Here is a 27,652-nt window from a genome sequence, read left to right on the forward strand (position 1 = left end):
AATTTACGCTAAAATTTGTTTAACAGTTGTCGGAGTTATTAAGATTAATGGGATGTTTGTTTACTGCTGAATGAAACCATTCAGCGTTGAATGCTGAACCGTTCAGTATTCAGCGTGTTTGATTCTCACCTCTCTGAATGAAGACTGTGTTGAATGATTCAGCAAAACACTGCTGAATGATTCAACATTAAATTATATTCTGAATGATTCAAAACCATTATCAAACAACATGTCACATTCAAAGCTAATTCATATAGAACCATTGAATCATTCAATGCTTAATCATTTTGATTTAATCAAACAGAACAGCCCCTAAGTGAGCATTTGCGAAATTTGACCAATTGAAAGAGGTTAGGTTTGGATAAATCAAAATATGCACCCTTTATTTATTCCAGTATTTTGGTATTTATTTGTTCATTATTTCGCAATTACTAGTAGTATTATTAATACACACAAATTTACGAGACTTGTCTTCTTCATGAGCTTCCCTTCTTGTCCGTTTCAATCTCTCTGCAAATGCATCTGAATCTGATGAATCCTTCCAAACCCATTATTTCTTTTACTTATTTTAACTTATTTTGAGCTGAAGAAAATTATGGGCAAAGCTTTCAAATGGTTGAGCAGTATCTTCGGCTTCAAAAGAATGGACGGCCATCTTCAACCTTCGTCCTCCAAACCACCTCATAAAGACAAACTCCGTTGGAGCTTCGTCAAATCATACCGTGAAAAGAGCTCCTCCTCCACCCCTGCCGCCGTTGCCACAAACAGCAGCGGTTATGTAAAGTCGTCTTCGTCGTCGATGGACGTTGATCATCAACAGCAGAAAGAATATGTTGAGGTAGTGGATCCTGACAATCACGCCATCGCCGCGGCTGCCGGAGCAGGCACAGCAGTGGCTAGACTAACCAGTGGCAGTGGCATATCCGTTCGTAAACTGGCGGATAAAGTTAGCAGCAGCGAATCGCACCGGGAAACTGCTGCGGTTATGATACAATCTGCATTTCGTGGATATCTGGTTAGTTTTTTTTTTCCAATTAAATTACGATCCCTTCTTCTTCCTTTTTTTCTGTTTGTTTCTCGTCATTGATTTTGATAAGAATTTTCCGGGATTTACGAACCAAAATTCCGAGGCGTTAACCCTCATCCTGTTTTCGTAAAACAAAAACGAAACATTTTCCCATACTTTTTCCCCAAATACATTGAAGAAAAAAAACCGATAATGAATAGGAAGCAACGCTAAGAAACTGATTTGTTCCATTGCTGAATTTGGTTATCTGTAACGACGTCGTTTTCTTGTTGTCCTCTTCACCAGCAATGGAGCCTGCCGATCAAGCTTCCGTTTTCTTACATCTGAGTTGTCGTAGGTCAGGTCGGGTTTTTAGTCATTCCAAATCTAATTCAAAAATTAAATCTCTCTATATGCGACTCGGTTTAGGATAGCTACACTTGATATGAAATTCGAATCATAGGAGTGTTATTATAATCATCTAATAATTATAATATTATGATAAATCATGTCAGAATAAATTTTTTCATCTTAAATCCGAATCGGATCACAGCTTTTCAAAATAAAACCTTAAAATTTTAATTGAAAACCTCAACTTGATTGAATTAGATTAGTAGCGTCGAATCCGAGTGAAATGTTTAACCCTGCTCATAAGTAGAGCGTCAACGTATATGTGTGCACGGCTTTACGTAACTATGTCGTTAGCATGCACCGGGTTGCACGGTGAGCGCCCCTCCCAAAAAACAAAAACTTCCCCCTTATTATATCTGGCAAAGTCATCTTCAACCTTTTCCCACTTTAGAAAATTCTCATTCCATTTCTGTAGTCATGGCGTTTTCAAACATTTTAAGTGGACCGGTGCTGCACTGAATAGTGATGTTTTGGGTGGTTGAGTAATTTGATTAATTTTCTGGGTTTCTTTAAGTAAACCACTCATTGTATGGTAGAGCATAATTAGTTGAATATTGGATTCCTTAATCCATTGACGAATGTTTGTGTGTTGTTGCTGTCTTTATTGTTGAAAGCTTGAAAAGAATGCTCCAACAACCCCTCTTTATTAGCTTACCATATTTGAAGAATGAACCCAAATGTCTGCATTTTCTCAAGACTTTGAATGTGATGGAGCTTTTTTGAGAAGATGGAGAACTGGGTCCAAGTATAAACCTTCAGGTTAATGGGTAGTTTGGTTTTCTTCTGGAAGCTGTGGGTCCAAAACTTCGAAATATATGGTGTTTGCAAGAATAATGTGTGTTTTTGGTTACTTTTTGGAGGTGATTTAAAAGCTTCACGGTAGTTGGGTCCAAAGCTTTGAATTCTTATGTTGGTCCGACACTTTATCGGATATCAGCATGTTCATTTAAAAAAATGTTTTAGATTTCAAATAAATGTTTTTAACGTTGAGTAAAATAATCATTTTAATTTTTATATTTTTTTAAGTATTTTTACTTTTAAAATTTTAAATAAATAATTTTAGATTTGATGAAAATCGTTAATTGATTATCTGTTAACGTTTGTCGTTGATGTGGTTTATGTTATGTGTCTAAAGTAATTACATGAGCATATACACAAGTGATAATGTGATACGTGCTACATAACCATAAGTGGTAATGTAACATATATCATGACATTTCTTTATTAATCTAGGGTACTTACAAATGATAATATCTATTCTAGAAGCTCTTAACTATTTAACAAACAAACGTTCAAATACCCTATAGGCTCTGGTGCTCAAATCTGGAACTTCTAGGAATAATAATCATTTCTTTAACTACTAAGGTAGCTTGGTTTATACAACATACCACATTTCACAAGTAATGATGTGATACATGATACATACATACATACATACATACATACATACATATATATATATATGTGTGTGTGTGTGTGTGTGTGTGTGTGATATTGTGACATGTATCACGTCGTCACTTTGAAAGTAATAATTTAACATATTAACGATAAGTGCTTTTCACCTAGCAAATAATATTTTGTCTCAAAATGAAATGTTGAGACTAAAGTATTTCAAAAAGATCAAAGTAATTATTTTATCAAAATATTAGTGGTGATATTTGATATTATACTGAGATTATAAATCATATTCATGTCAGAATGTGTGGCATAAATGTAGGAACATAGAGAAGTTGCTTGATGAAGTCGTAATACCATTTCCTGATGAATCTTATTAGGCAAGAAGGGCATTGCGAGCGCTAAAAGGATTAGTTAGGCTTCAGGCACTGGTTAGAGGTCATATAGAGAGGAAGAGAACTGCAGAATGGCTAAGAAGGATGCAAGCACTATTCCGAGCACAAGCACGAGCTAGAGCCGAACGGATCCGAATTGCCGAATCTTCACAGTCGGGCTCCAAATCTTCTCACTTCCTTCGTCCGGTAAGTCAAAATTGTTTCTTCTCTCGACGATGTGGTTTTCTCATGCTTCTAATGAGGGAATCTTTACACACGTGTTTCATGGTTTAGGGCTCCTTTACTTTAGAAAATTTTCAAAGGTGTGTGATTCATGAATGTGCATTGAAAAACATGTTACGGATCTTCTTTTTCTTTGAAATGTTCGTGTCTGACACGCGAACTTCCTAGTTTTCTTGTTTATTAGCTTAATATTAGCTTCCCTCAAGTCTATTTTGTATACAGGGTCCACTGGCCCTAGAAAAATCTGAACATGCTAGCCGATCAAAGAGTCAAAATTATGAACAACAATCAATGCTGAAGGTATGCTGTTGGCCTCTGTTTGAACATCAAAAAAAGGAAATTTATAGTACCATTTTGGCATTGATGTATACTCTTAATGATTTCAGCGAAATGGGTTGAAGTCGAGTGGAAGGACTCTTGATAATCACAACAAGATATACCTCAGATGGAACCGGTCAGATCTTCGAATCGATGAACATATATGGGACCAAGGCAAAAACCTGTTTCACTCCTCACATCTTGCTTTGCATTCTGATCTATGCAACAGTTGTAGTTTCACCGACTCTCGAGACACACACCAAACACATCCAAGCCCATCATCCGGTGAAGTTCAGTCTCTAAGAATTCCATCGAAGTTCGAGGAATTGTGTTTCCGCAACGCCGATAATAGCCCGCGATTCTATTCGGCATCACCGCAAGGGGGTAAGAGAAGTCCATTCACTTCAAGAAGCTATCAGAGTGGTTACTCAGACCACCCAAATTACATGGCTTACGCCGAGTGTTCAAAGGCTAAGGTTAGGTCTCAAAGTGCGCCAAAACAAAGGCCTCATTATGAAAGATCTAACTCCACAAATAGGTATTCCATTCATGATTTCGTGGAGCCGAAATCAGATGCACAAAGATCTGCTTTGCTCTAGCAGAGCTTACCCTGGGTCAGGTCGGTTAGCCAGGCTAGGAATGCCCTTTGGACATGACATAGCTACAAAGGCACCAATGTCCCAAGTATTTTGGCGGCCTTTTGCTTTACGAAATGTTTAGTTCTGCATACTTGAAAGTTTATGGATGAGAAATCTGACTAGCTTCTGTATATGACTCTGCATAACCCCATTTAGGGACATATAATTTTATATTAAGAGATGAATTATAAAATTCTATCATATGACGAATTTATAAAATTTTAAGATGACGAAAATAAATTTTAAATCGAAAATATAAAAAAATAAATAAATAAAATTGAAGGATGATAACCTTCGGTCGCTCTCCCTCTATCTATCCATGACCCATTGTTGTTTATTGTTTTGAACAAAGCACTTACTAACAACTCGTGACAATTCTTTCAAAAAGGCTATCAAAAGCCTTTTTGTAAATCAATTTTCAAAGCGGATCCAGCAGAGAGTATCATCCACAATGTGTCTTCCTTGGGTAAAAAGCTATCCTCGGAGGGAAGCACCCAACACAATAGATGTGGCATTGAAAGAAGATAAAAGATTCGGACTGGGGGAAGAAGAGCTTCATTGCAGCAACAAAATCATCTCATCACCAATGATAAATTCAATACTATCCAGTTCAATTGTCCTTAGCATGGTTTTCAGAACCGGACCGGTTAGCGAACCGGTCATGCTACCGGTTCACTGGTTCAACCGGTCGAACCGGTCCGATCGGTCGAAAGAACTGGACGACGTCATAATTATTTAAAAAATTAAATAAAAATACCAAAAATATTTAATAAAAAATAATTTTTTATATCAAAAGTCATATTCAAAGCAAGTCATAACATATATAAGTTAAAAACCATCAAATTAAGTGAAACAAAATGATTCAAATTAACTACAACATAATATTTAAGGTAAAACATATTAAATAATAAATATAATTATATAACTATAATTAAAAAATAAATTTGGGGTTAAAAAAATCATAACAAAATAATATTGTTTGGTTTAATTTTTTTTTAAAACAATCTCACATGGCTAAGAAACATAGAAAAGCATCCCAAAAGTCTAAAGAGTAAAAATATAAGAACAAAACAATCTCACATTGCTAAGAAACATAGAAGCGCATCACAACTAACTTCTATAAATAATAGAGGTAATTTGGCATTCAAAATCATGGAGCCTTTTGGTGAGAATTGAGTGAACTATTCTTTCACTTCAATCAAGCTCGAATTTTAGACTTCAATCGAGCTTCTAATTTTTTTTTGAGTTCAAGCCTTTTTGAGTTCAAATTTCAATATTATATTTCGAGTTTAAGTTGAACTTGATAATTTTTAACTTGTGAGTTTGAGTTGAGTTGAGCTTACTTTTAAAGTTTTCAAGTTCGAGTAGAGCTCAGCAATACTCGAGTTCGACTTGACTCGTTTAACAAACGACATTGTTTGGTTTAATTTTTTTTTAAAAAAAAAAACAAAAATCCCGGTTTTTCTCGATTTTCAGCCGGTCCGGTTCGAATGGTTCAGAAGTTCTAGCCGGTTTACTAATAACGGTTCAACCGATTTAGATTAAACCGGACTAAGTAACAATTCCCGGTTGAACCGATCGGTCCGATTTTCAAAACAGAGGTCCTTAGTGGTCCCTATATCTCCTTGGCATTGACCTATACGTGTTAAAAATAACATTTAATCACATCATCGACCTTATTATACAACATCGTTACATGCATGTGGATAGCACACCTATCGTTAATTATCATTGGATAATTGCCCCTTATAAAAATAATATAACTTATATGGATCGAAAAATACTTTAATTACTTATTTTTTTCATTAAGCATTTTTTACAAAAGCACCAAAACCTAGACTAGCCGCCCATCTTTAAACAAATAGAACCTGTGGAAAAACTACCCAAAATCCAACCTAATGTTAATAAAGACTTGTGAAGTCTTTATATACACTATTGTTCAAATTAACGTTTCGGTCTTAAATGGCCAAACCGAGAACTTGACTTTCACTTCATCCAGTTCCTTCGTTTTCGTTCTCAGAAAATGGTTCTGGAGTCAACCCGATTTGATAGTCGGTGTTCTCTTCCGTGTACTAGACCCGGATCCAAACCCGAAGAATCCCACGTTGCAGAACGCCACCGCCACGTTCCGGGTTCCGATCACGTGATTCCTCGAAAAACGCTCCCGTTGGGACCGCGCTCCTTTCACCCATTGATATGCAAAGTATAAACGACAGATCTTTGAATTATTTCCCGAGCTCCAGCAACGTGGAATCCTGATCATCCGTCTTCCCATCCAACGGTTCTACTTTGACCACAGAACCAGGCTCAACATCTAGCTGCTGTACTTGATTATGGTCAAGCTCCTCATCCTCACCCTCTCGTCTCATTCGCTTCACCCCAATGGAAACTCCGAACAACTTCGGCGTCACATCCTCCCCCGCCTCCTCTTGTTCCCCATCCTCCATCTCCATCGCCGCCTTCGAACCACCATCCTCCGTCGCTCCTGCCGGATCCCCTGCCAGCAAAAGATCCAACGCCTTCCCTTCCCCCACGCTCTGGTGATACTCCGCCTGACCCGAAGCATAGTTCGTCACCAAAGTGAAGATACTGTTACACAATCCCTTCAACCGAGTCAGCTCCTGGTTCAGCCGCATGTTTTCTTTCCTAAGCCTGTCGTTCTCCTCTAAAAGCTCCGGCGTCGTTGTGCAACTCGTGCTCCGCTGTAGAACGGTGGAGACTGGAGGCGTGCTCGACGAAAAAACCTGCTCCTCCCCCGAATTAGACGGTGATGCTGATACTTTAGTACAAGGAACCGCAGCAACGGTCACTATCCCGGAAGCAGCAGCAACGGTAGCAGTTATTTTCCGGCGCTGTATGTCTCGAAGAAGCCCTTTATCGCCTCTTCGAAAACAATCGTTAGCGAACTCCCATCGATCCGACACTACCTTCCTGAAACCCTAAAATAACAAGAAAAATATAGTAAATTCATTATACATAAAAAAGAAAAAAGAAAAAGAACTTGATTAAGCTGATTACTATTAGCCTTAACACTTACATATGTGTTTAGTTGGCGGACGAAGCTAGAGAAGTTATTATGTTTGAAGTATTTAGGGAGCAAATCACAAGCGAACTCAGCAGGGCGCCAAACGATGAAACTCGACCCGTCTTCATTCCATGAAATCAACTCATCAATGGAAGGATCATCAACGAGTTGATAGGTTTTGGTAAGGAACGGAGTAGGTAAAGATCGTTGAGACTCGGTAGCAGTACCGGCAACGGTAGGGGAATCGCCGGGTTGGTCGGCCGGTAATGGTGCCATGTGGCTCGGTTTTAAGATCCGAACCCTAGAAAACAGTATTTCTCCGGCTATAGAGATTCCTTCGGCGTGCCTTAAACTCAAATTAGACTAAATGAATACAAAAATACCCCCAAAAAAAACAATGGCGCCGTTTGGTATCCGAGAAAGTGCGAGAAAAAGAAATAAATACTAGCTTCGATGTTTCTAGCTAAAAATATCTAGCCGAGCATAACTTATTTCAGTTTCATAAAAACATTAACACAATTTCCAGATACCATGAACAGTTTCTTGACCATGTAATAATTATAAACAAACATTTTAGCATCGATTCGTTTCTTAAATCATAAAGCATACAATAAAAATCAAAGTCTTCAAATCTAACTGAAAATAATTAATAAGACATTATAGGAGTATTGAAAGCTAATTATTCTTACCTGAAAGGAAGCGAGAATTTTCAAAGCAACCAAACAAGTAAGAAACGTTGCTCATTCGACCAGACAACGTTGAATCGAAAGATTCCAACGCCGTGAGCGTAGTAGAAGACGGCGCGTCGACTGCCAGGTATCGGCGGTTATGTTTTGTGGTTAGTTCAAGAAGGTTCACGGTGGAGTAAATGATAAGGGAGAATGCAGAGAAACTAAAAGAAATAGTGGGTTCGAGATGGGAAGGGAAATAAAAAGATTTGGGCCATTTTTCATATATATATCACCGTACATCATTTTTTTACTATCAGACATCATTCAGATTATATTTTTTGATCTAATATTTTTTTGTAGTAAGACGCGCCAATTACAGTACGTTTTACGTTGATTTAGCGTCATGTGAGGTAAGATGCGCCCTCTGAAGCGCCCATTAGGCTGACGTGGATTACACCAGACTAAAGCATGGCCCCTAGGGCGCGCCTTACACCATATAGGGATATAGCACGGGATAGGGACCGCGTCTTACCTTTAATTCTAACACAATTATGTAAGACGTAGTGCAGGTACTGCGCCTTAACTTTAACTGTGATACAATTATGTAAGGCGTTGTGCAGGTACCGTGTCTTGTATAATTACTATAACTTTTATCGGCTATAAATACCCCTCTTCCCCGTAAACTAGCTCACACCTTCCTCTCCCACATATTTCTCTCAATGAGTAAATAATTTCGGCAATCATCTCATATTTAATTCAGAAGTTTTTTCGATTTTTCGTTATAAGGTAATTTTGTTATAACTTTTTTTTATTATACTTATTATTTATTATGATTATTTGAAAAAGTATTATACTAATTGTTTTCAATTAATTTCCTTGTTTGTAAAATTAGAAAGCGTGAGTATAAGTCGAAATATTTTTTCGGTGTAAATAATAATATAAAATTATATTATTTAAATTATTTACGTTTATGTGTAAAAATTTTATTGTGTTATATTTTCGTTCATATATTATTTATTTAATTAGGTTTGTTTCAGTTGTTTTTTTGCAAATATAATATTGTCGCACTTTTAAACTGTAAGAATTGCGCGAGTTTCAACTATTGTTTATTATGATGGAGAAATTTGAGAAGATGAAACCGACGTTGTTTTCGTATCAAACGAGCGTATTAAAATTTCATTCAAGAGAAACATAACTTTTGAGGAGCTGATAACGAAGATTTTGAGGAAAATTCATGTTGGAAGTTGTATAATAATGTCGTCGTTGCAGTACAGATTTCCAACATCATTTTTGTCATTAATTTATACAGCGTTCAAACTATCGAACAATGATGATGTTGAAATGATGGTTGATTCTCAAAGTAACTATTCAGACGACGATATTGAGATGTATGCAAAGTTTGTTCAAGTGCGTGCTAGTCGAGCTCAGTCATTAAGCTCCCACTATGGGCTGGCTGAACAAGTTGATCAAGTTGACAGCCGACTACAGTAATGTGTAATGATTTTATTGTCATAATGGGAATTCTACAGCATGGTGCCATCACATCAACTTCAATGAGAAGACATTCATCAGCAACTCCTTACGATATGTAACAAGGTGGGTTCACGAACAATCCATATGGAAACATCGCGTCCAGTTCAAGGGGAAGGCATTCATCTGCAAATTTCTTTGACCTTAATACGGAGATGCCATCGACGCAACAATCTATGCAGTTTCCATTTGACACGATGGCTTCAAGCTCTAGGGGGAGGCATTCGACTGCGAGCTTTTTCGATTTCAATGTCGATATGCCTTCTAGTTCACGGGGAAGGCATGCAAGTAGCATGTTCTTCGACCTAAATATGGAGAGCATGGATGAATCATCATCTCCACCAGAAGAACCGCTTCGTGCAGATGGTGCTGAGACTTGACTATTCATTCACCCATAATCACCGCAATTCAACTCTGATGATGATGATGATGTAGATGAAGTTCCCTCAAATGTGACACAAATTGACCCTCCACCACATATGTATGAAACTGATTATGGTGCAATGTACGAGTCAAAATTTGCGGATATGTCTCATCTCGGTGACTATGGATATTACTCATCAATAAATAATAGTGAGTTATTTTTAAGCATGGAGTTTTCAAGCAAAGAAGAAGCAATGATGGCTATAAAAATTACAATATCCGTAATTTTGTTAAATCCAGAGTCGACCGCTCTATGATAGAATATGTATGTTATTGTGCCTAACGCGAAAACGGATGCAATTGGATGGTTCGTGTATCGAAGAGGAATAGGAAAAACAATAGATGGAAACTGCAATATACAACAGTCCTCACACATGTTGTGCTGGATGGGTCAACCAAGATCACCTCAACTTGGACTCTGAAGTGATATGCCAAACCATCATGCCCATGGTAAAAGCAAGCTCTCATATAGTTGTTGTTGTGTTGATTTCAGCTATACAATCGCAGTATGGGTACACTGTATCCTATAAAAAAAGCTTGATTGGCAAAACAAAATGACATTGTCAAACTTCATGGCGAATGGGATGCATCTTACAACGAACTTCCAGGTTGGTCTCTGTGCTGCGGCCATGAGTGATGAGGCTGCACCCGCAAAATAACTAGCATATGAACCCCAAGTCAGATATGCAAACATAGACCCATAATATCCTCCAGGAGGGGTCATATAACTCAGTGACAGAGGCGACGACGGGGTCATAAAACCAGGTGAAGGAGGCGGCGGCGACATCTGGTAAGGGAAAAACGGTGGCGACATAGGATATGGTTGCGGTATGCAAGTCGCTGGAGACGGTGGTTGCTGTGAAGGTCATGTTGGTACAGTTGAGGACGAACCGTAAGCACATGCTCTCCGTCTACGAGTCGGAGGACAATGGTGTTGTGTCGGTGAATTTCTCTGTCGACGTCGCTGAAAGGTCTGTCCTCGTGCATCCTCGAAAAGCAGAAACGATTTCCCGTTACTGTTGAACCACTCATAATAATCATCACCAATCGTCAATAGGTTATCATAAATGGGATCTCTATAGGGAAGGCGCCAATGTCGATCCTCCCACAACACGATCCACTCACGATGCCTCATCAGCCAATCTGTATCCGACTTGCTGCTTCGATCTGTGCTATGCAACTCGTCCATATTACGAAGTGCTTCCGGAATTGGTTGAAAACAACCAAATTGCCGGAGCACGCGATCAGTGGAGTGCCACTCGACGATCGCATAACATATCAAATGGACCATCGCCATCCAAACATCTGATGGGCCCTTAAACTTAGGTGGGATCGTCATCCTCACATCATCATTAGAATGTGATACCCATTCAAACTAAAATAAATATATATAATTTTTATCAAAATAATAATGTAATTATATAACTATAATCTAAAATCGATTTATAAAAATTAAAATGCATACATGTGTGCCAGCCTTCTGATCGATTAGCACCCTAATTTTTTCTTAATCATCAGGTAGCTCCTGGTGATTTTTCTTGTCAGTAGATCACCTATTCAAGGAAAAAAATTATTATACACTGTATAATAATTATTAATATAGAAAATCAGTTTTATAATTACCTCAATAGTAGTGGAAATACGAATATGTTCTTCACAACGGGACATAAAAAGGGCAATCGATATCATGCCCATGACTGTAGCAGAAGGAGACATCCGTCGATAGCATTTTTCCTGTAGTCAGTCGCTCGACACATCTCCCTATACAGGAAAACCAAAACTGTCGAGCCCCAACTGAGTGATCCGGCCAGATGAAAGTCGCCAAGATGTTACAACCACATATAGTGAACTTGGTTGCGCGATTTGTCTGACATCAGCAACCCTCCTATCAGCTGCAGTATGTATGCTCGTGCATATATTTTAACTTCATCTTCAGAGGCGTATGCGCTCAACTCTCGAAAATTGGCATCTAACCAATTTAACGGTATCCGACCACCGTTAAAATTTTTTGGGACACGTCTTAGATTATTCCGGCACAAAGTAGTCCATGAACCATGTGTTATCCCTGATATCACTCATCCATCCACCGGAAGCCCCAGGTGCATAGAAACATCCTTAAGTGTAATCGTGCACTCTCCGCACGGAAGATGGAATGTGTGGGTCTCCGGCCTCCACCGCTCCACTAAGGCAGAAATAAGGTCTGGTTCTATCTTACAGTGACCTTTATATCTACCTATGTGACCGAATCCAGCCTCTGCTAAATACAACCAGACATGAGTTGGTATCGCTAACTTAAGGTTCCTAATAAAAGGATCTAATATACTGTCTCTCTTCTAAATTATAAATAATTACAAAAATTAATTCTTAAACTAATAATCGTGCATTAAATAAATCAATAAATTATTATTAATAATTAAATTAAATTAAAACGTTAAAATGTTATTGTATCAGCAAAATGTCGAGATATATGATTTCCATCCAAGCGAAGTAGACCGCCTTCCATTTTATATCTGTAAAAAAATTAATTAAATAAAATATTAAAAAATTTAAATTTAAATAAATTACTAACAAAATATTAAATATAATAAAATATACCTTAAACAGTTATAAGAGAATATAAGAGTATTTGAGAGAAGTTGAGAGGATTTGGTGTGATGAAAGTGATTGAGAATGAGGTATTTATAGGGAGGGATGGGGTGTGAACGGCAGGGTAATTAAAGCTAAGGCGCGCCGCAGGAAGTGCACCTTTCTAACTCGTGTCACAATTAAAGGTAAGACGCGACCACTACCCCGCGCTATATCCCTACGTGGCGTAAGGATATAATTAGAATTGTGTAGCAAAAGTAGTCTGTCAAATTGTTTGGTTTGCTCACAATTCCTTTATAACATCATAAAACGTCTTGTTCGATAGAGACAATGAATTTTACGAAGGTTACTGGATTGTTTTGATGTTTGGAAGGTTTCAATCTCTTCGTATATTTGTGTTTAATTATTTTATTTTATGTATGTGTTTTTTGTGACTATTGTCTCTAATTTTCTCTTTGAATGTGTTGTAATTTTGATTCTTTCATTTTTATTAATGAAATTCACTTACGATTGTTAAAAAAATTATAGAAAATACGGTGAATAAGACATTGCAACTATAAAATTGTGTGAAATTAGACTTTTTGAAGCTCAAACAAAAGAAAATGCTTTGCAAATATAATGATAACTATTTGATATATTAATAGAATAAGAAAGAAATTCTGCTGCGTTAAAGACACATTTATACGAGTAAAAATATGACCTAGATAATGGCGATCACTGTATACGAGTCTTATTTATTATTACTCAACAAATATATTAATAAGTTATATTTAAATATTTTAAAAATATAATATCTTAACAATGTGAGATTTAAGTTCCTTGTGAGAATGTTTATGAAAGTGTTTTTCAATTTAAAATTCTGTTTAAAATACAAAAAACATTGATAAACAGTTCATTTTCAATAAAAAATTTACGTTTTAAAAATGATTATCGACTTAAATCGAAAAATTGAAAAGACATTATTTTCACGTTGGAAAAATTTGTTTGGAAAAGTATTCCCAAACTAAGTCATAGACTATTAAATCCACGATGAATTATGATTGGATTCGAGAGAACAACAACAATAAAATCTTATTTTCATATGCAATGGGGTAAGTGGGAGGTATGATAGTAGGCTGCCCTCAACGTCAGGTTGAGAACAGCTCCCGTGTAATACCTCCGGCTTAAAAAAATGCATGTATAAATAAATAAATAAATACATAATTGAACAGTCTTTGTATACAGTCTACATATGCACGTCTATAATAGGAAGTAATCTCTGTAAATAAAATCCTGCGTAAAAATATATGTATATAGACAGAAAACGTAAGTCCAGGCTAAATTTAAAAAGAGGAAACATGAAGAGAATGATACACAGTAGTCAACGATAACAAGTTACGAGAAAGAATAAAATCAAATGGGTTAAAACCTAAACTAAGACACTACTCCGCTACCCTAATTCTAAGCCTTCATAAATTCTAATGACAGAAACGTATAAAAAGTAGAAGTTATGTAAATTATAACAAAAACATTAAAAAAAAAGACAAAGATGTTACATCATATTTCTGTGACCCACACTACTCGACTACCCGAATCTTAAATCTCCATACGTTAGAGATAAAGTCTAAATCCTTCGATTCGAGAGAAAATCTATGAAAAAAGGTTAAGGGTATTCTAGTATTTTGACAGAGAATCCAAATCACGGTATTTTGAGTCTCAATGGTCAACCTGACTATGTGCAATCACAGGCTGTTTTTGCTTTTTCAACGTTTTAAGATATCGCGATATTTTAAATGATATATATCGTGATATGATAATTAAAACTTGCGGTGATTTTCATGTTGTTGTCGGGGAGAACACCGCCTTTAATCACCGGATGGGTCCTTAATTTTTGCTTAATTACCATTAAGATTAGTTGTTAACCCTAAATTTCGGGGGATATTTCTTTTCTTTTCTTTAATTTTATTTGTATTTGTTAGAAGAAACACACACTTTCCTATAAATATTTTGAAAATATATCCGTAAATGCGTAAATATATTCATAAAATAATTTTATTTTATAATTTAAATTTTATTGATGGAAATAAAATAATTATATTAGTTGCTGACGATTTATCATTTCAGATATAGATGGACCGACAGTGTAGGTAACGAAGAGAATAATAAGAAATCTTTACAGAGTCAACCTAGAAAAGAGAACCCTTCTCTATATCATAAGTAGGGACGATTGTATTATTTTATGAATTTAAAAATGAATGAATTTATAAAATTTTTAATAAAAAATATATGATAATTTCAAAATTATGAGGGAGATACTACTCCCACCCGCCCCTCTATCCATCTTTGGTCATAAAATTTATAGATGGATCTCTTGTGCATGTTTGTGTTAGGTTTAAAGTCAGATTATTATCTATAAATTAATAAAATATATAAATACAACCATCAATTAATAATTTTATTGTTTATAGATCTCTTGAATTTATCAAAAGTTTATGATTAGTCAAAAATAAAAAAAGCCAAAAGACATTAGAGGTCTTTGTATTTAAAAAAAAATCAAGGTGATCATTTAATCAATATTTTTATTGTTGATCGTTACAGTGCTAACGTAACAGTTAATAGTGCTGGTGTAGCAGTCCACGGTGGTTGATAACGTGATATATGAGCTAATTTGATAACTCAAACATAATAAATGGACCATCACATCATTATCGTGGACCACTCATCAGCGTGAACCACCGCATCAGCACCATAATGATCATGTGAGATAAACATTGATCAAATAGCTACATTAGGTTTGTTTTCATATTAAGAGACAAAATATTACGAGAGCTATATTAGTTTTTTTCCAAAAAATACATGGAACTCTAATTTCTTTTTACTAAAAATTTATAATACGAAAGAATCTTTTCTAATAATGATCTCAAAAAATAAAAAAAATTTCTATGAAAAATATTTATAAGAATCTTAGGTGGCGCTTGGTTCGCATGAATCTCTTAGAATTAGGAGGAATTGAAATCAAATTCTACCACTTTCCCATGTTTGGTTCAAGTTTTCAAAGGGAATTCGAATCCCTCATGACTTAACTTTACATCAAATGAGGGAAAGTGAATTCCATTCATTCTATGATGGAATTCAATTCCCTTGTTGGAGATAATTAAAATTTAATCATATTACCCTCATCAATTTTTTGGCAACTTATTCATATATTGAATAAAAATATTTTTTTATTATTTTGGGTCGGGTTTCTAATTCATATATTCGGGTCAGGTCGGGTGAAACTTTATTTTGGTCGGGTCGGGTCGAGTTCGGGTTTAGGGTGAAAAATGCCCGACCTGACTCGAATATATATATAATTTTACCTTATACATTTAGGAATAATTATAATAATACCATCTATATATAATTTTTTTTCAATTAAGTCGCTGTTTTTATTGAATAAAAATAATTTTTTTTATTTCGGGTTGGGTCGAGTGAAATTTTATTTTGGTCGGGTCGGGTTTAGGGTGAAAATACCCAACCCGACCCGACCCAAAAAAATATAATTTTACCTTATATATTTAGGAATAATTACAATAATACCCCTTTATATATAATTTTTTTCCAATTAAGTCACTGTTTTTATTAAATAAAAATATTTTTTTATTATTTCGGATCGGGTTTCTAATTCATATATCGGGTCGGGTCGGGTGAAACTTTATTTTGCTCGGGTCGGGTCTCGGATGGAGGTTCCCTTGTTCTCGGGTCGGGTGGACCAAGAACCCGACCCAACCCGACCTATGGCCATCCCTAATTGGAATGATTTTAACTTATGATGTTTATTAGCATGATTTTTATAATTTATTGAAATGAATAATCAATCAATAAAATTAAAATTTAATATTTTTAAATTTTTTATAATATATTGCTACATGTAATTTATAAAACAAACTAAAATTAAGCAAAAAAAAATAAGAAGGGCAATCTTGTCATTTTATATTATTGAAATCAAATTCATCTGACATGTCTGCGAACCAAATAAAATATGAAATTGAATTCGAATTCAATTTCCTGCCAACCAAACAGAATATGGAATTGGATTCCAATTCCTGACAGATTCTAATTTATTCATAGATTCTAATTCTCTCAAAAACATTCCAACGAACCAAACCTCATTTTAATGCGAAAATCAATTTTAGGGAGAAGATATAAAGAAGATGATACAATAAATTTAATATTTAAAATTTTAAAATATATTTTTAATTTACGAAAATCACTTTATTCAGGCTCATTATATCACGAGAATAAAGAAGTAATCTCAAATAAATCATGGCTGCCCTGAGATCCTGAATGCAAATCATTAGCACAGATTCACCAGCAGCGAACAAAATTACCGAAACCAGGTTATTATGATTCTACCCCCAAAGTAAAAAGACAACATTCTTAAATTCATTCCCTGATTTCAATCCAAATTTTCCTCCACAATACACATAATTTCTTGTCTTTTTCATGTGATTTTGTTTAATGGGTTTGCTTGAGATTTTTCAAGCTCTGTAGTCTCTTATTACTAGCAACTTTATCTTTTCATTAATCCTTTTTTCTTGGTTTCTCTTTCATTTTAGTACCTTCTCTGTTAACAAAGCAGCCCCATTTCAGCAGATTAGTGCACCCAAGCTTTCGACTTTGCCTTAGTTTTAGTCTCTTGATAAAATCCCACATCTGCTACTCACTTGTGTTCTTTTTTTTTCTTCACTGTCTCTTCTTCATTTTCATGTTGGTGAATTTGCTTGAAGAGTGATAAGAAAACAGAGTTTTCTGTGTTGATGAATGGTCGAGTTCTACCCGCGGGTGGCAAAAAGGAGACTTACGGTTGGAAAAATGGGATCATACACTTCTTTTTTGCTCATCTTTTTGGCGTATGGAGCTTTTTGTGTGACTTGTGCTACTTTCCCTACTAATGAAGGTAATGAGCTTTCTTGTTTTGTCTTTGCTTTTGCTGTTTTTATAGATCTTGTTTGGTTACTGGGAAAATGTTGGTGGAAATCAGGACTTTAAATGGTCAACCTTGTGGTACATGATGTTTTAGTTAATGTTTTTCCCTTTTTTCAGATAGATTTATGCTCTTGATTTTAGGGATATTTATTATTAATTATCCTCACTGTGAGTTTTGAATTGTGGTGTTTTTGTGAAGTTCGGGCTCTTGCATCATTTAAGGAAGCTATTTATGAAGACCCAAATCTCGTTTTTTCAAACTGGAATGATGTAGATGCTGATCCATGTGGATGGACTGGGATTACTTGTACTAAGGAGAGACAGCATGTTATCAAGATGTAAGCTTTGAAGCCGACAAGTTTTCGGTGTTCTTTAATGGTGGATGTGTTCACAATTTGACCATTTTTTGTGTGTTGCAGAAACATATCTGATTCATCTTTGAAAGGTTTTCTTGCTCCGGAAATCGGACGAATTACCTACCTGCAGGAACTGTATGTTCTTCCTGTAATTTGCTCAAAATGATGCTCTAGGTTCCAATTTTTAATGGTTTGACTCATGATTTCATATCTTGCCTAGGACTTTACGCAAGAACAATCTGATCGGCACGATACCTGAAGAACTCGGCTTGTTGAATTTCTTCGAATTGTTGGATTTGGGGATGAACCATCTGACTGGTATCATTCCTCCGGAACTTGGGAATTTAACCAGTGTGGTGAAAATGTAAACCCCGAGCTTTGTGTTTTGAGAAAGTTGATATTTGTGGTATTTTTATGCCTTTTTGCTTATTTTGTTTGCTGTTGTTTTGCACATAAACCTTCAGTCAAATGGACTGACCGGAAGCCTGCCTAGCGAGCTCGGCAACTTAAAGTTTCTACAGGAACTTATTCTCGATCGAAATAAACTTCAAGGAACCGTTCCTTCTGAAAGCAATTCATCATCTGTGTCTAAGATACATGGAATGTAAGCAGAACAAATGTATGCATTGAAATTCAACTGCTCATTAGTATTTCCTTAGTGAACATTTGCTGTTTCTATATATTCAATTCCTATAGCAAATTTGGTTTCTATGTTGTCTTGGATATGTTGATAATGATTAGAAGTGTCTAGTGAATGAACAAGGCGGTAGATTATGCATTTCTTTTTTTTTTCTTTTTTTCAAATGACATTCAGAAGATCATTATAGGATGTATGCTCCATCTAGAGTTTTAATGTCGGGAACGGGAAACTGTTAACGACACAGGGCACAAATTACCTTTTTTAATCCATGAAACTGGTATTTTAGTTGCGAGTAAGGGGTTATAGAAGTTGATTTGTAATAATTCTTTTCACTTCAGGATTGGTTCGGGTACAAAATTAACTGGGCTTTGTAGGGCATCTCAGCTAAAAGTGGTAGATTTGTCATTCAATTTTTTTGTCGGAAGCATACCGAAGTGTTTGGAAAATCTTCCAAGGTAAACTTTTTTCTCGTGTCATAGGTCCGTGCTAGCATCTTTTTATCCGATCGGCTTATGTTTGCACATATTAATGCAGCATGAGCTTTCAAGGGAACTGTCTCCAGGGAAAAGAAGCTAAACAGCGCCCCCTCACACAATGTGGTAAGTATTAAATCATCTTCCCTTAGTCCGTGGCTCGGATGAGGATATTTGAAGAACATATGTTCTTGGATAAGATGACATCTTGAAACTTGAAATTTCCTTGATTTATTTCCAATGGCCACTGCTAGCTGATGGTCTTGTGAGTATGACCATTACAAAATTGCAAGTTTGATTATTTACCAGGTTTGACGGTGCCGTTATCCTTTTTTAGGTCCTCAACCAACGAGAAGTCACAAATCACCGAGTCCTAAGCATAGTCTTCCAAAAGCTGCTGCTGAGCATCTAAAACAGAAAGCATCGAAACCTACCTGGCTTTTGGCACTTGAAATTGCTACAGGAATTATGGTGGGGTGTCTCTTTCTTGTCGCCGTCCTTACCGCTTTCCAAAGATGCTACAGCAAGCCTGCAATTATAATCCCTTGGAAGAAACCAGGGAGAGAAAAGGAACATTTGGAGGTATATGTAGGTTAGTTTGCAAAATTCGGTGTTAGTTACCGCTCTCATTACATATTTTTCAAAGTACCATTTAGTTTGACATTGTGATTTTCTGCAGATTCGGAGTTGTTGAAAGATGTTACAAATTTGGCAGACAAGACCTTGAAGTAGCTTGTGAAGACTTCAGCAACATTGTTGGATCCTCTCCGGACAGTGTTGTCTACAAAGGGACCATGAAGTGTGGTCCCGAAATTGCCGTGATATCTTTCTGCGTTAAAGAGCAGCACTGGACCGGCTATCTTGAGCTCTATTTCCAGAGAGAGGTACTTTTTTTATTTCTGGTAACGGTTTGACGAAAAGATTCATTCATCGAAAGATGCGATGCTACATTTCAACGAGAGAAGGAATTTATGAACTTCGAGTAATTTGGTTCTAAGGCTTTTGCTTATTTGCTTTTCAGGTCGCAGATTTGGCGAGATTGAATCATGAAAATGTCGGGAAATTATTAGGTTATTGTAAAGACAGCAGTCCATTTACAAGGATGCTTGTCTTTGAATACGCATCAAATGGAACACTCTATGAGCATTTGCATTGTAAGCATACTTCGTCCTTTTCACACGACGATAAAATTTCTTATATCCAGTTTTACCTGAGTATTTGATTTTGGTATATAGATGGAGAAGGATCCCAGTTATCATGGACCCGGCGAATGAGAATTATTCTCGGCATTGCTCGAGGACTGATGTATCTTCATACTGAACTTGTCCCACCATTCACTATATCAGAGTTAACCTCTAGTGCTGTGTATCTTACAGAGGATTTTTCTCCCAAGGTATATCTCCTCCCATCACTTGTCATTTCATGTCTGATATCTAATGGTTTCTTCATGATCCCGGTATACCTGAATTAGTGTCGTTTCTTCCTTATCTAAGTAATGCGTACACTTTTGTTTATGTAGTTGTGCTGGATATACGTTTGACGATGATTAATATTAGTTTGTGCCGGTAATCGTGACAGTTGGTTGATTTCGAAAGTTGGAAGACGATTCTTGCTAGATCGGAAAAAGAACTCTGGTTCTATCGGCAGTAATGGCTCTGTCTGTCTACTTCCGAATTCTTTGGAGAGCCGACATCTCGATATCCAAGGAAACATTCATGATTTTGGTATAGTTTTACTGGAGATAATCAGTGGGAAGCCTCCATTCTGCAAGGAGAAAGGCTGCTTGATAGATTGGGTCAGTAACCTTTCTGAACACCCTGTTTTCTTAAAGAAATTTGATGTTATCTTCTTTATCGAATGAAATGTTAAGCTTTCGGAATACTTAAGTCAAACTCTGAATTGCAGGCTAAGGAGTATCTTGAATTACCGGAAGTGATGTCTTACATTGTGGATCCAGAGCTGAAACATTTCAGCTAAGATGACCTTAAAGTCGTATGTGAAGTCATAAGCCTTTGCATTCATCCCGACGTCTTGAAACGGCCATCGATGAAGGAAATAAGCCTAATGATGGAGAGCAGAATCGACACATCTTTATCGGTTGAGCTCAAGACATCGTTAGCATGGGCTGAACTCGCTCTTTCATCATGATTGTATTCATTAAGATTTCGTCCAGAGCGGCTATCAACGGAAGCATTAAGCCTGGGAGAGTTGAATAAATACGCATCCTACCAGTTGAGTTGAAGGGCATCTTCTTTAGCACGTGCTGAACTCGCTCATTGAATTGAAAGCTAACACACATTGTAACATCAAAATACATAATAGTTTTAGGGTTTTTTAGTATTTTTTCAGTCATTTTGATATTTGTAAATGTTGATTGCCAAAAAGGAACATTTAGCTTTATCATTAGGATTTGAATGGTCATGAAGTTTTCTGAAATCACTATATTTTCCTTCCTGGCCGTGTATTAATCAGTTGTTTTATATATTATAAATCATTCCAATTTGTCTGAACCAACATAAACAATTTATATAAATATTACTCTTCACCCTTCATCAGCAAACTTCATTTTTCTGCATGCACATGGCAAATATGACTTGTTTAAAACAACATAACGGTTCCCTTTTTGTTGCAACTAATAAAATCTCAACTATATTGAGTTCGTTCCAATGGAATCCGAAAATAAAATATAAAAAAAGTCGTATCCATTCTCATTCTCAAGACAAAATATAGATAAAAAAAGTAGAGCTGAGTTACTAGTGCTTCGATCGAGAGTAATGATTGTCGTTTGGATTCCTCTTTCCACTAAAGACCGCTAATGCTTTTCTAACAGGAGGCTGAAGAGGCGCTCTCTTGTCGGTATGGTGAGTGAAGGTGTCCCCAGCCATGAGGAGGTCATTATCCCCCTATATGAAACAGAACACATCTCTCAGCTGTATAGTAACATATGAACCAAAAAGACGGGTACAAATTAGGAAAACAAGACAAACCTGTTTACTAACTTTCTTCTTAGTTTTAGGGTAAAGGAGCTTTTGGGGAAGTTGATCTTCACGCAAAATGAGGTTTTTGGTTATGGCATCCCTTCCACCTTGGGGTAAAGGCAGTGAAAACTGCACACGGCATGTATTTTCTCAGAATGCGTCGAATAATTCACAAATCAATAGAACTGCATTCAGAAAGTGACTGCTATCTTATGCAATGTAATTGAACTTACCTTGGTACCCCGCAATGTAATTCTTGGGCGATGAGATGCCAAAACAATTCCATTCTCACCAACGGTAACAGCTACCTTCCGCAAAGTTCCTCCATTCCCACACTTAGGGCAGAAAATTCTGCCAATTTCAGCAGTCACGGTATAGCAAGCATGGCACTTCAATACCCACCTACAAACAGAAATATATCAAAAGTAAGCACAGATGCCTTAATTGAAAAGATGGTTCACATTTGAATAGGTAATTGTCAACTGACAATCACCAGTAACGACAGATGCCTTGGTGATATACCTGTGCAGCTGCCTGATCTGCATTCCACCAGGAGCTAGTAATCTTAAACCCATCTGCAAAAGAACATTTTGCATGGCAAAGTCCCCTGTTACACAAGCCACAGTGGACTCAGATAAGGATCTCAACATCCAGCTCTGTTCGCTGCTAACATCATCTGATGCATCAACTGTTTCATTGGTCTGACTTGAAATCTCCAACTGGTCTAATTCTTCACCATCTCCTTCAACAGCAAGATTTACATTGTCGTCTGACACAGCTTCCTCCATGGCAGTCTCCGCTTCATTTTCTTCTTGAAGAGTCCTCGCTGAATCTTCTTCCAGCCTCATTTGTTTTAGGATCGAAGAAAGATCTTCACCACCCTTTTCAATTTCTGTTTTCTCAGCCTCCTCAGAAATCCCATTTCCACGACAAACGTCTTCAGCACTTTGTTGCAAAAGCTGATCGGGACCACTCGCATCTTCAACATTGTACTCATCTGTGCTTTTCTCCATATCTTCTTGACAATCCTTCTCAACTAGTGCCTCATTGTATTCCCGCCTAGCTTTCCTCCTAAGGAATCTCCTATGAGTACTTCGACTTACAGCAGGTAGCCAATCATCACCGTCATTATCAAACTGACCCTGAGATGCATCAATCCCATCAGCTACCATCTTTTTTCCTTCGATTTTTACCTCTTTTTTCTGGGGTAAATATCGTCTGGGCCTCCTAAAACCCTGGTCAGAATCCTCTATATTCTCAGAATGTGTTTCACCCTTCGTTTCAGCCAGTCCATCTTCGGAATGGTTATCTGAAGAGACAATGTTCATGTTCAAGTCTTTCAAGGGAAGGATCCTTGAGTTAGAATTCGATCCATCTCCAGTTTCACGATCAAGTGCTTCCCACTCTTCCGGATTAGGGACATTAGAGCCCCATCCAGGCAAGTCCCTTTCGGGAAGCCTCTTGACATTAACAACATGGACAGGCGGAGGGGCATCCCTAAGATGATTTGTTCCATGAATTTGCGACTCCAACATATAAGTCAAGGCAATCAATTTAAGATCAACATCCGAAAGAGTCTGCAAGTCACCAGTTGCCCTCGAAAATTTGATAACTACAAATCTCAAACAAAACATCCAATCAACATGTCATCAATTATGATTCTACATTGAGCAGCTAAAAGCAGACACTAACGAACATGACAACAACAAAAACATACAAAAAAATAGAAATGGGATTTGAAGATAAGATTGAATACCTTTATTTAGGGCATCGGGAGAGGGCTCCAGGGAATCGATTGTGAAAGGGATAAACGCTAGGCGGCGGCGGGAAACAGGGTCGCGAATTTCGGCGAGGACTTCGGGGACGGTGACGAACTTGTCAGCGGTGTTATTGAGCTTTTCTCCGCCTTCGATGATGGCGTTGGCGTCCACCACGGCCACCGCTATTCCCTTGGTGGACTTGCAGCTTTCGACGAAGAGTTGGGTTGGCGGCGTCGTTTGGTTATGAGATTGAGGTTTTGGTGGTTGGCTCTTTAGAAGGTTGCTCCAACATGGTGCCGGATTCGAGTTAGGCGCTACTGAATCTTCCATGCTTTTGGCTTTAGGGAGGAGATAGTATGAAGCTCAGACCCTCTTATGTTTTTGGGCAACGAAAGTTGAATCTAAAACCCTAGAGCACTTATTTGAAAAATAAAATAAAATATTAACTCTTAAATTATTAAAATATTTAATAACATAATGGGTAAAATACACAAATAGTCCCCGACTATAGTGTAATGTTTTACTAAGTCTATCGATTATTATTAAAAGTTACAAAATGATCCTTCAACTATAGAATGTTGAATTATTAAGTCTCTCGACTATTAAAAGTTACAAAATGATCACTTGACTATTTATTATATTTCAAAGTCATCATTTGCTATTAAAAATTGACGATTATTTAAGTTAGACGTTAACATGATGAATGTGATATGATAGTCATTTGAGATTTTGGTATAAGATTTTATCATATCACAATCAATAAATTAATGTTCATCTCGAAATATTGACAACTTTTAACGGAAAATGACGAGTTTTGGAACATAGTGAATAGTTAGGTGACCATTTTGTAACTTTTAATAGTCGAGGGACTCAACAAAACAACACTCTATAGTCGGAGAACCATTTCATAACTATTAATAGTCGAGTGACTTAATAAAGTAGTACCCTATAGTCAGATGACCATTTATGTACTTTACCCTTTCAAAAATATATAAACATCAAGTTTTTTTATAAATGTCAAAATTTTAAACATTAAATTTAAATTACAAAACCTGATGTTTTACTTAAATCAAATATAACTATATTGTTTAATAAATATAAATTTTAAAAGACGGTATATTTAAAATAAATACAAAATAAAATATTAAAATTATTCACTGTTGAGTAATAACCAAAATCATTATCTATTTATAAAAAATATAATCAAATAAGATCGAAATGAATTAGAGTTTATATATATATATATATATATAATAGTCTCATTTAAAAAATACCGCAAAAAGCCAATTTTACTGTAGTGTCTTATTATTGCACCAAGCACTTGTTGGTGCAATGTGTACTTTCTTTTAAAAAATAAATAGTTTAATTGATCGTTGAAATGTCATGTTAACACCGAGTATCAATTCAATAAAGTTTTTAAATAATAGAAAAAATCAGGTATTAAGTTGAAACGATTGTCAAGTTTAAGGATCAATTAATATATAAGCCAGAAAGATAGGATACAAGATGACCAAAAGTAGAAAGAATGGGATCTTTCTTTAAAAAACAAACCATTACACAAACCCCAAACAGTCAAAAGCTAGGGTTAAAAGAAGAAGATAAAGAAAGAAATGGGACGTATGACGATCCCTGTTCATAATATAAAATGTTCAACAAAGAAAAGGGCAACCGAATTCTTGTCAGGGTAAAGAATTCGGAATGAACAAAGAGGGGTTCAGTGCGATGTAGCTCGCTCCTTGACGATGTCGTAGCTCATTTCACTCAGATCAGTGGCCTGCAACTCAATTTGAACGCCGTCCAACTCCTTTCTAAATCTATCTTTTGAGCTCGCGTACACCATTTTGTTCCTCACTCGAGATGAATCCGGAGACCTACACCACCCGAAATTCGATCAGACCTACACATATATGATGTCAATATTATTTTTCTTTAAATTATTCTTTTTTGAATTTGTTTATTTTAAATATGGAACGGACCTTGGTGTATAAATGGATAGAATGGGTCTTACCTTGGATATCCAAATAGGCTAAGTTTGAGAAAGCATGCAATATTAGGGGGGAGAACGTGGAATACCATGCAATGAAGATGATTTTGCTCTTCTGGCAATTTTCTTCAGTGGTGAAATCGAGATCGAAGACGGCATAACGGCACTCGTTAGCGGGCAGGCTGGCGATTAAATCTTCGTATTTGTGGTTGGGTTCGCCCAGCTTCTCCACCACAACCTGCTGGGTGGCGTCTTCTATCTTGAAAACGATGTACCTGTAATTCCTCTTCGCTTTTAGCTCCAAAAACTTGTGGTTACAATTATCATTCACTGCGATTCCCGACGCTGCATTCGCCTGTCCCATCAAACTCAATATTTTCATTATAATGTCACTAGAGATAGGTTCATCTTTGGGTCAGATTGTTGAGGGTACGACCGGGAGTTCGAAGTTAGGATGAAAAATCTGGTTTGATATAAACCTCTAATTTTTATTTATGGATTCAATACTCGTTAGTATTAAAATTTTCCATCTCCTCCTTTAGGTGGAAATAGTTCAAAAAATATATATATTCGGGCCAAGACGGATCAAGTTAGGTGCATGTTTTAACCTAAATTATCGGGTTGGTTTTGGGTCGATTTCGGGTTAGGTGGGATCTTTCTAAACCTAAATTAAATCGGGTAAAAGTGGAGGACTTCAATTTTTAGACTAGATTTGGATGGGCAAAATATATGATCTGATCAGACTCATTGCTATCCTTACTAAAGATTCGCATCAAATGAGGGTCAAAACTATGTAGAAATTTTAAATTTTTTTAAATTGATAGGACCTAATAAGTATGCAAACTATACCCCGGAAAGGGTAGAGAACATGCTGAGACTTGATAAGGAGGCTAGTTAGGCTGAGTTTGTAAACCTTCCATTATTCAACTAAAAATTATCGATCGAAATTCAATCATAAAATTTTAAAATTTTAAAAAGTTCGATATCTAAAATTCATCATTAGTTTAATAAAAAAAATAGAAAGAGAATAACATAACATGTTTAATTCATTGTGACGAAATGCAATAAAAGAAAATACATACCATTTTGTGAGCAATGAGAGAAGGGGACTTTGTGATGAAGGGAAGGGAAGTAGAAAGAGGGTGAATGATGGTTGTGGGGGTACAAAAAGAATGAGATCCTTGGTTTTAGGGGTTAATGAGAGGTTGATTAACATTTTGTGTGGATACAATTTTATGTTTATGTTTTTCTTTATCTATTTTTGGATACAATTATCTTCAAATTATTATTATTAATTTTCCAATATTATGTTTGATGTTTTTAAAAGATTTTAAAATATATCATTTTTAATTTATTATTATTTTAGTCAATTTAAATATAGATTTACAAATGTTTTTACAAATTCAAACAATATTTTGAAAATCGGTTTGAGCATTAACTATCCTTAAAATTGTTAAAATAAAAATATTTATTATAACATTATATATCATAATTATTTATTTCAACAAGTAATTAAGGTTGAGAACAAAAATAAAAGGTAAGGATTAAATTTGTGATTTTATATTATTGGGAGAAAAGTGAAAGGACCAAATTGAAAAAAAATATAAAACTCGAGAGCTGAATTTATTTATGATCATAAATCGTATTATAGGTTATGGTTTGAAGTGCAAACCAAACACACCTTCAGCTTTCATTTCATAAATCGTATACCAAAGGAAAAATAAAATAAAAGAGACGCCATGAAAGGAAGCGTACGTACGTAATAACGTGGGTTAAGCATGCCATGCATTGCTGCAATGGTGACGGTGGTGGTTCAGATAGTGTTTACAGGGGTTCACGTCCTGTACGAATTGGCTGCTACTGATCATGGGATGAGCTTGAAGGTTATGGTTGC

At 36.1% G+C, this 27,652-nt stretch overlaps 3 protein-coding genes and 2 pseudogenes across 3 annotated transcripts; 2 read left to right on the plus strand and 3 right to left on the minus strand.

Moving 5' to 3' along the window:
- Positions 1-537: 537 nt before the first annotated feature.
- LOC120213723 lies at positions 538-4,474 on the plus strand (annotated as a pseudogene).
- Positions 4,475-6,585: 2,111 nt separating this feature from the next.
- LOC120213724 (heat stress transcription factor B-2b-like) lies at positions 6,586-8,194 on the minus strand. The gene is made up of 3 exons (XM_039211783.1): positions 8,100-8,194; positions 7,423-7,756; positions 6,586-7,324 (listed from the first exon to the last, which is right to left on the minus strand). Exons 2-3 carry the CDS (start codon positions 7,684-7,686, stop codon positions 6,611-6,613), a joined length of 978 nt encoding a protein of 325 aa, XP_039067714.1. The 5' UTR covers positions 7,687-7,756; positions 8,100-8,194; the 3' UTR covers positions 6,586-6,610.
- Positions 8,195-17,013: 8,819 nt separating this feature from the next.
- On the plus strand, positions 17,014-21,359 carry LOC120213727 (annotated as a pseudogene).
- A 344-nt stretch (positions 21,360-21,703) lies between these two features.
- Positions 21,704-24,150, minus strand: LOC120213728 (RNA-binding protein NOB1). Its single transcript, XM_039211786.1, has 5 exons — positions 23,771-24,150; positions 22,537-23,626; positions 22,248-22,416; positions 22,024-22,143; positions 21,704-21,939 (listed from the first exon to the last, which is right to left on the minus strand). The coding sequence occupies exons 1-5, from the start codon at positions 24,102-24,104 to the stop codon at positions 21,790-21,792; spliced, it is 1,863 nt and encodes a 620-aa protein (XP_039067717.1). The 5' UTR covers positions 24,105-24,150; the 3' UTR covers positions 21,704-21,789.
- Positions 24,151-25,447: 1,297 nt separating this feature from the next.
- LOC120213595 (actin-depolymerizing factor 7-like) lies at positions 25,448-26,875 on the minus strand. Its single transcript, XM_039211697.1, has 3 exons — positions 26,841-26,875; positions 25,848-26,113; positions 25,448-25,645 (listed from the first exon to the last, which is right to left on the minus strand). The coding sequence occupies exons 1-3, from the start codon at positions 26,841-26,843 to the stop codon at positions 25,489-25,491; spliced, it is 426 nt and encodes a 141-aa protein (XP_039067628.1). The 5' UTR covers positions 26,844-26,875; the 3' UTR covers positions 25,448-25,488.
- Positions 26,876-27,652: the final 777 nt, after the last annotated feature.

Source organism: Hibiscus syriacus, unplaced genomic scaffold (assembly GCF_006381635.1).
Source record: "Hibiscus syriacus cultivar Baekdansim isolate YM2019G1 unplaced genomic scaffold, ASM638163v2 tig00110044_pilon, whole genome shotgun sequence".
In the NCBI taxonomy this organism is placed as follows: Eukaryota; Viridiplantae; Streptophyta; class Magnoliopsida; order Malvales; family Malvaceae; genus Hibiscus; species Hibiscus syriacus.

Coding starts and splice junctions, on each gene's coding strand:
- LOC120213724 (XM_039211783.1), bottom strand. CDS start 7,686: ATGGCACCATTACCGGCCGACCAACCCGGCGATTCCCCTACCGTTGCC. Junction 7,325..7,422: donor TCCGCCAACTAAACACATAT/GTAAGTGTTAAG, acceptor TTGTTATTTTAG/GGTTTCAGGAAGGTAGTGTC.
- LOC120213728 (XM_039211786.1), bottom strand. CDS start 24,104: ATGGAAGATTCAGTAGCGCCTAACTCGAATCCGGCACCATGTTGGAGC. Junction 23,627..23,770: donor TCCCGATGCCCTAAATAAAG/GTATTCAATCTT, acceptor TGAGATTTGTAG/TTATCAAATTTTCGAGGGCA. Junction 22,144..22,247: donor TTACATTGCGGGGTACCAAG/GTAAGTTCAATT, acceptor TGCCGTGTGCAG/TTTTCACTGCCTTTACCCCA.
- LOC120213595 (XM_039211697.1), bottom strand. Junction 25,646..25,847: donor AAAATCATCTTCATTGCATG/GTATTCCACGTT, acceptor CGGGTGGTGTAG/GTCTCCGGATTCATCTCGAG.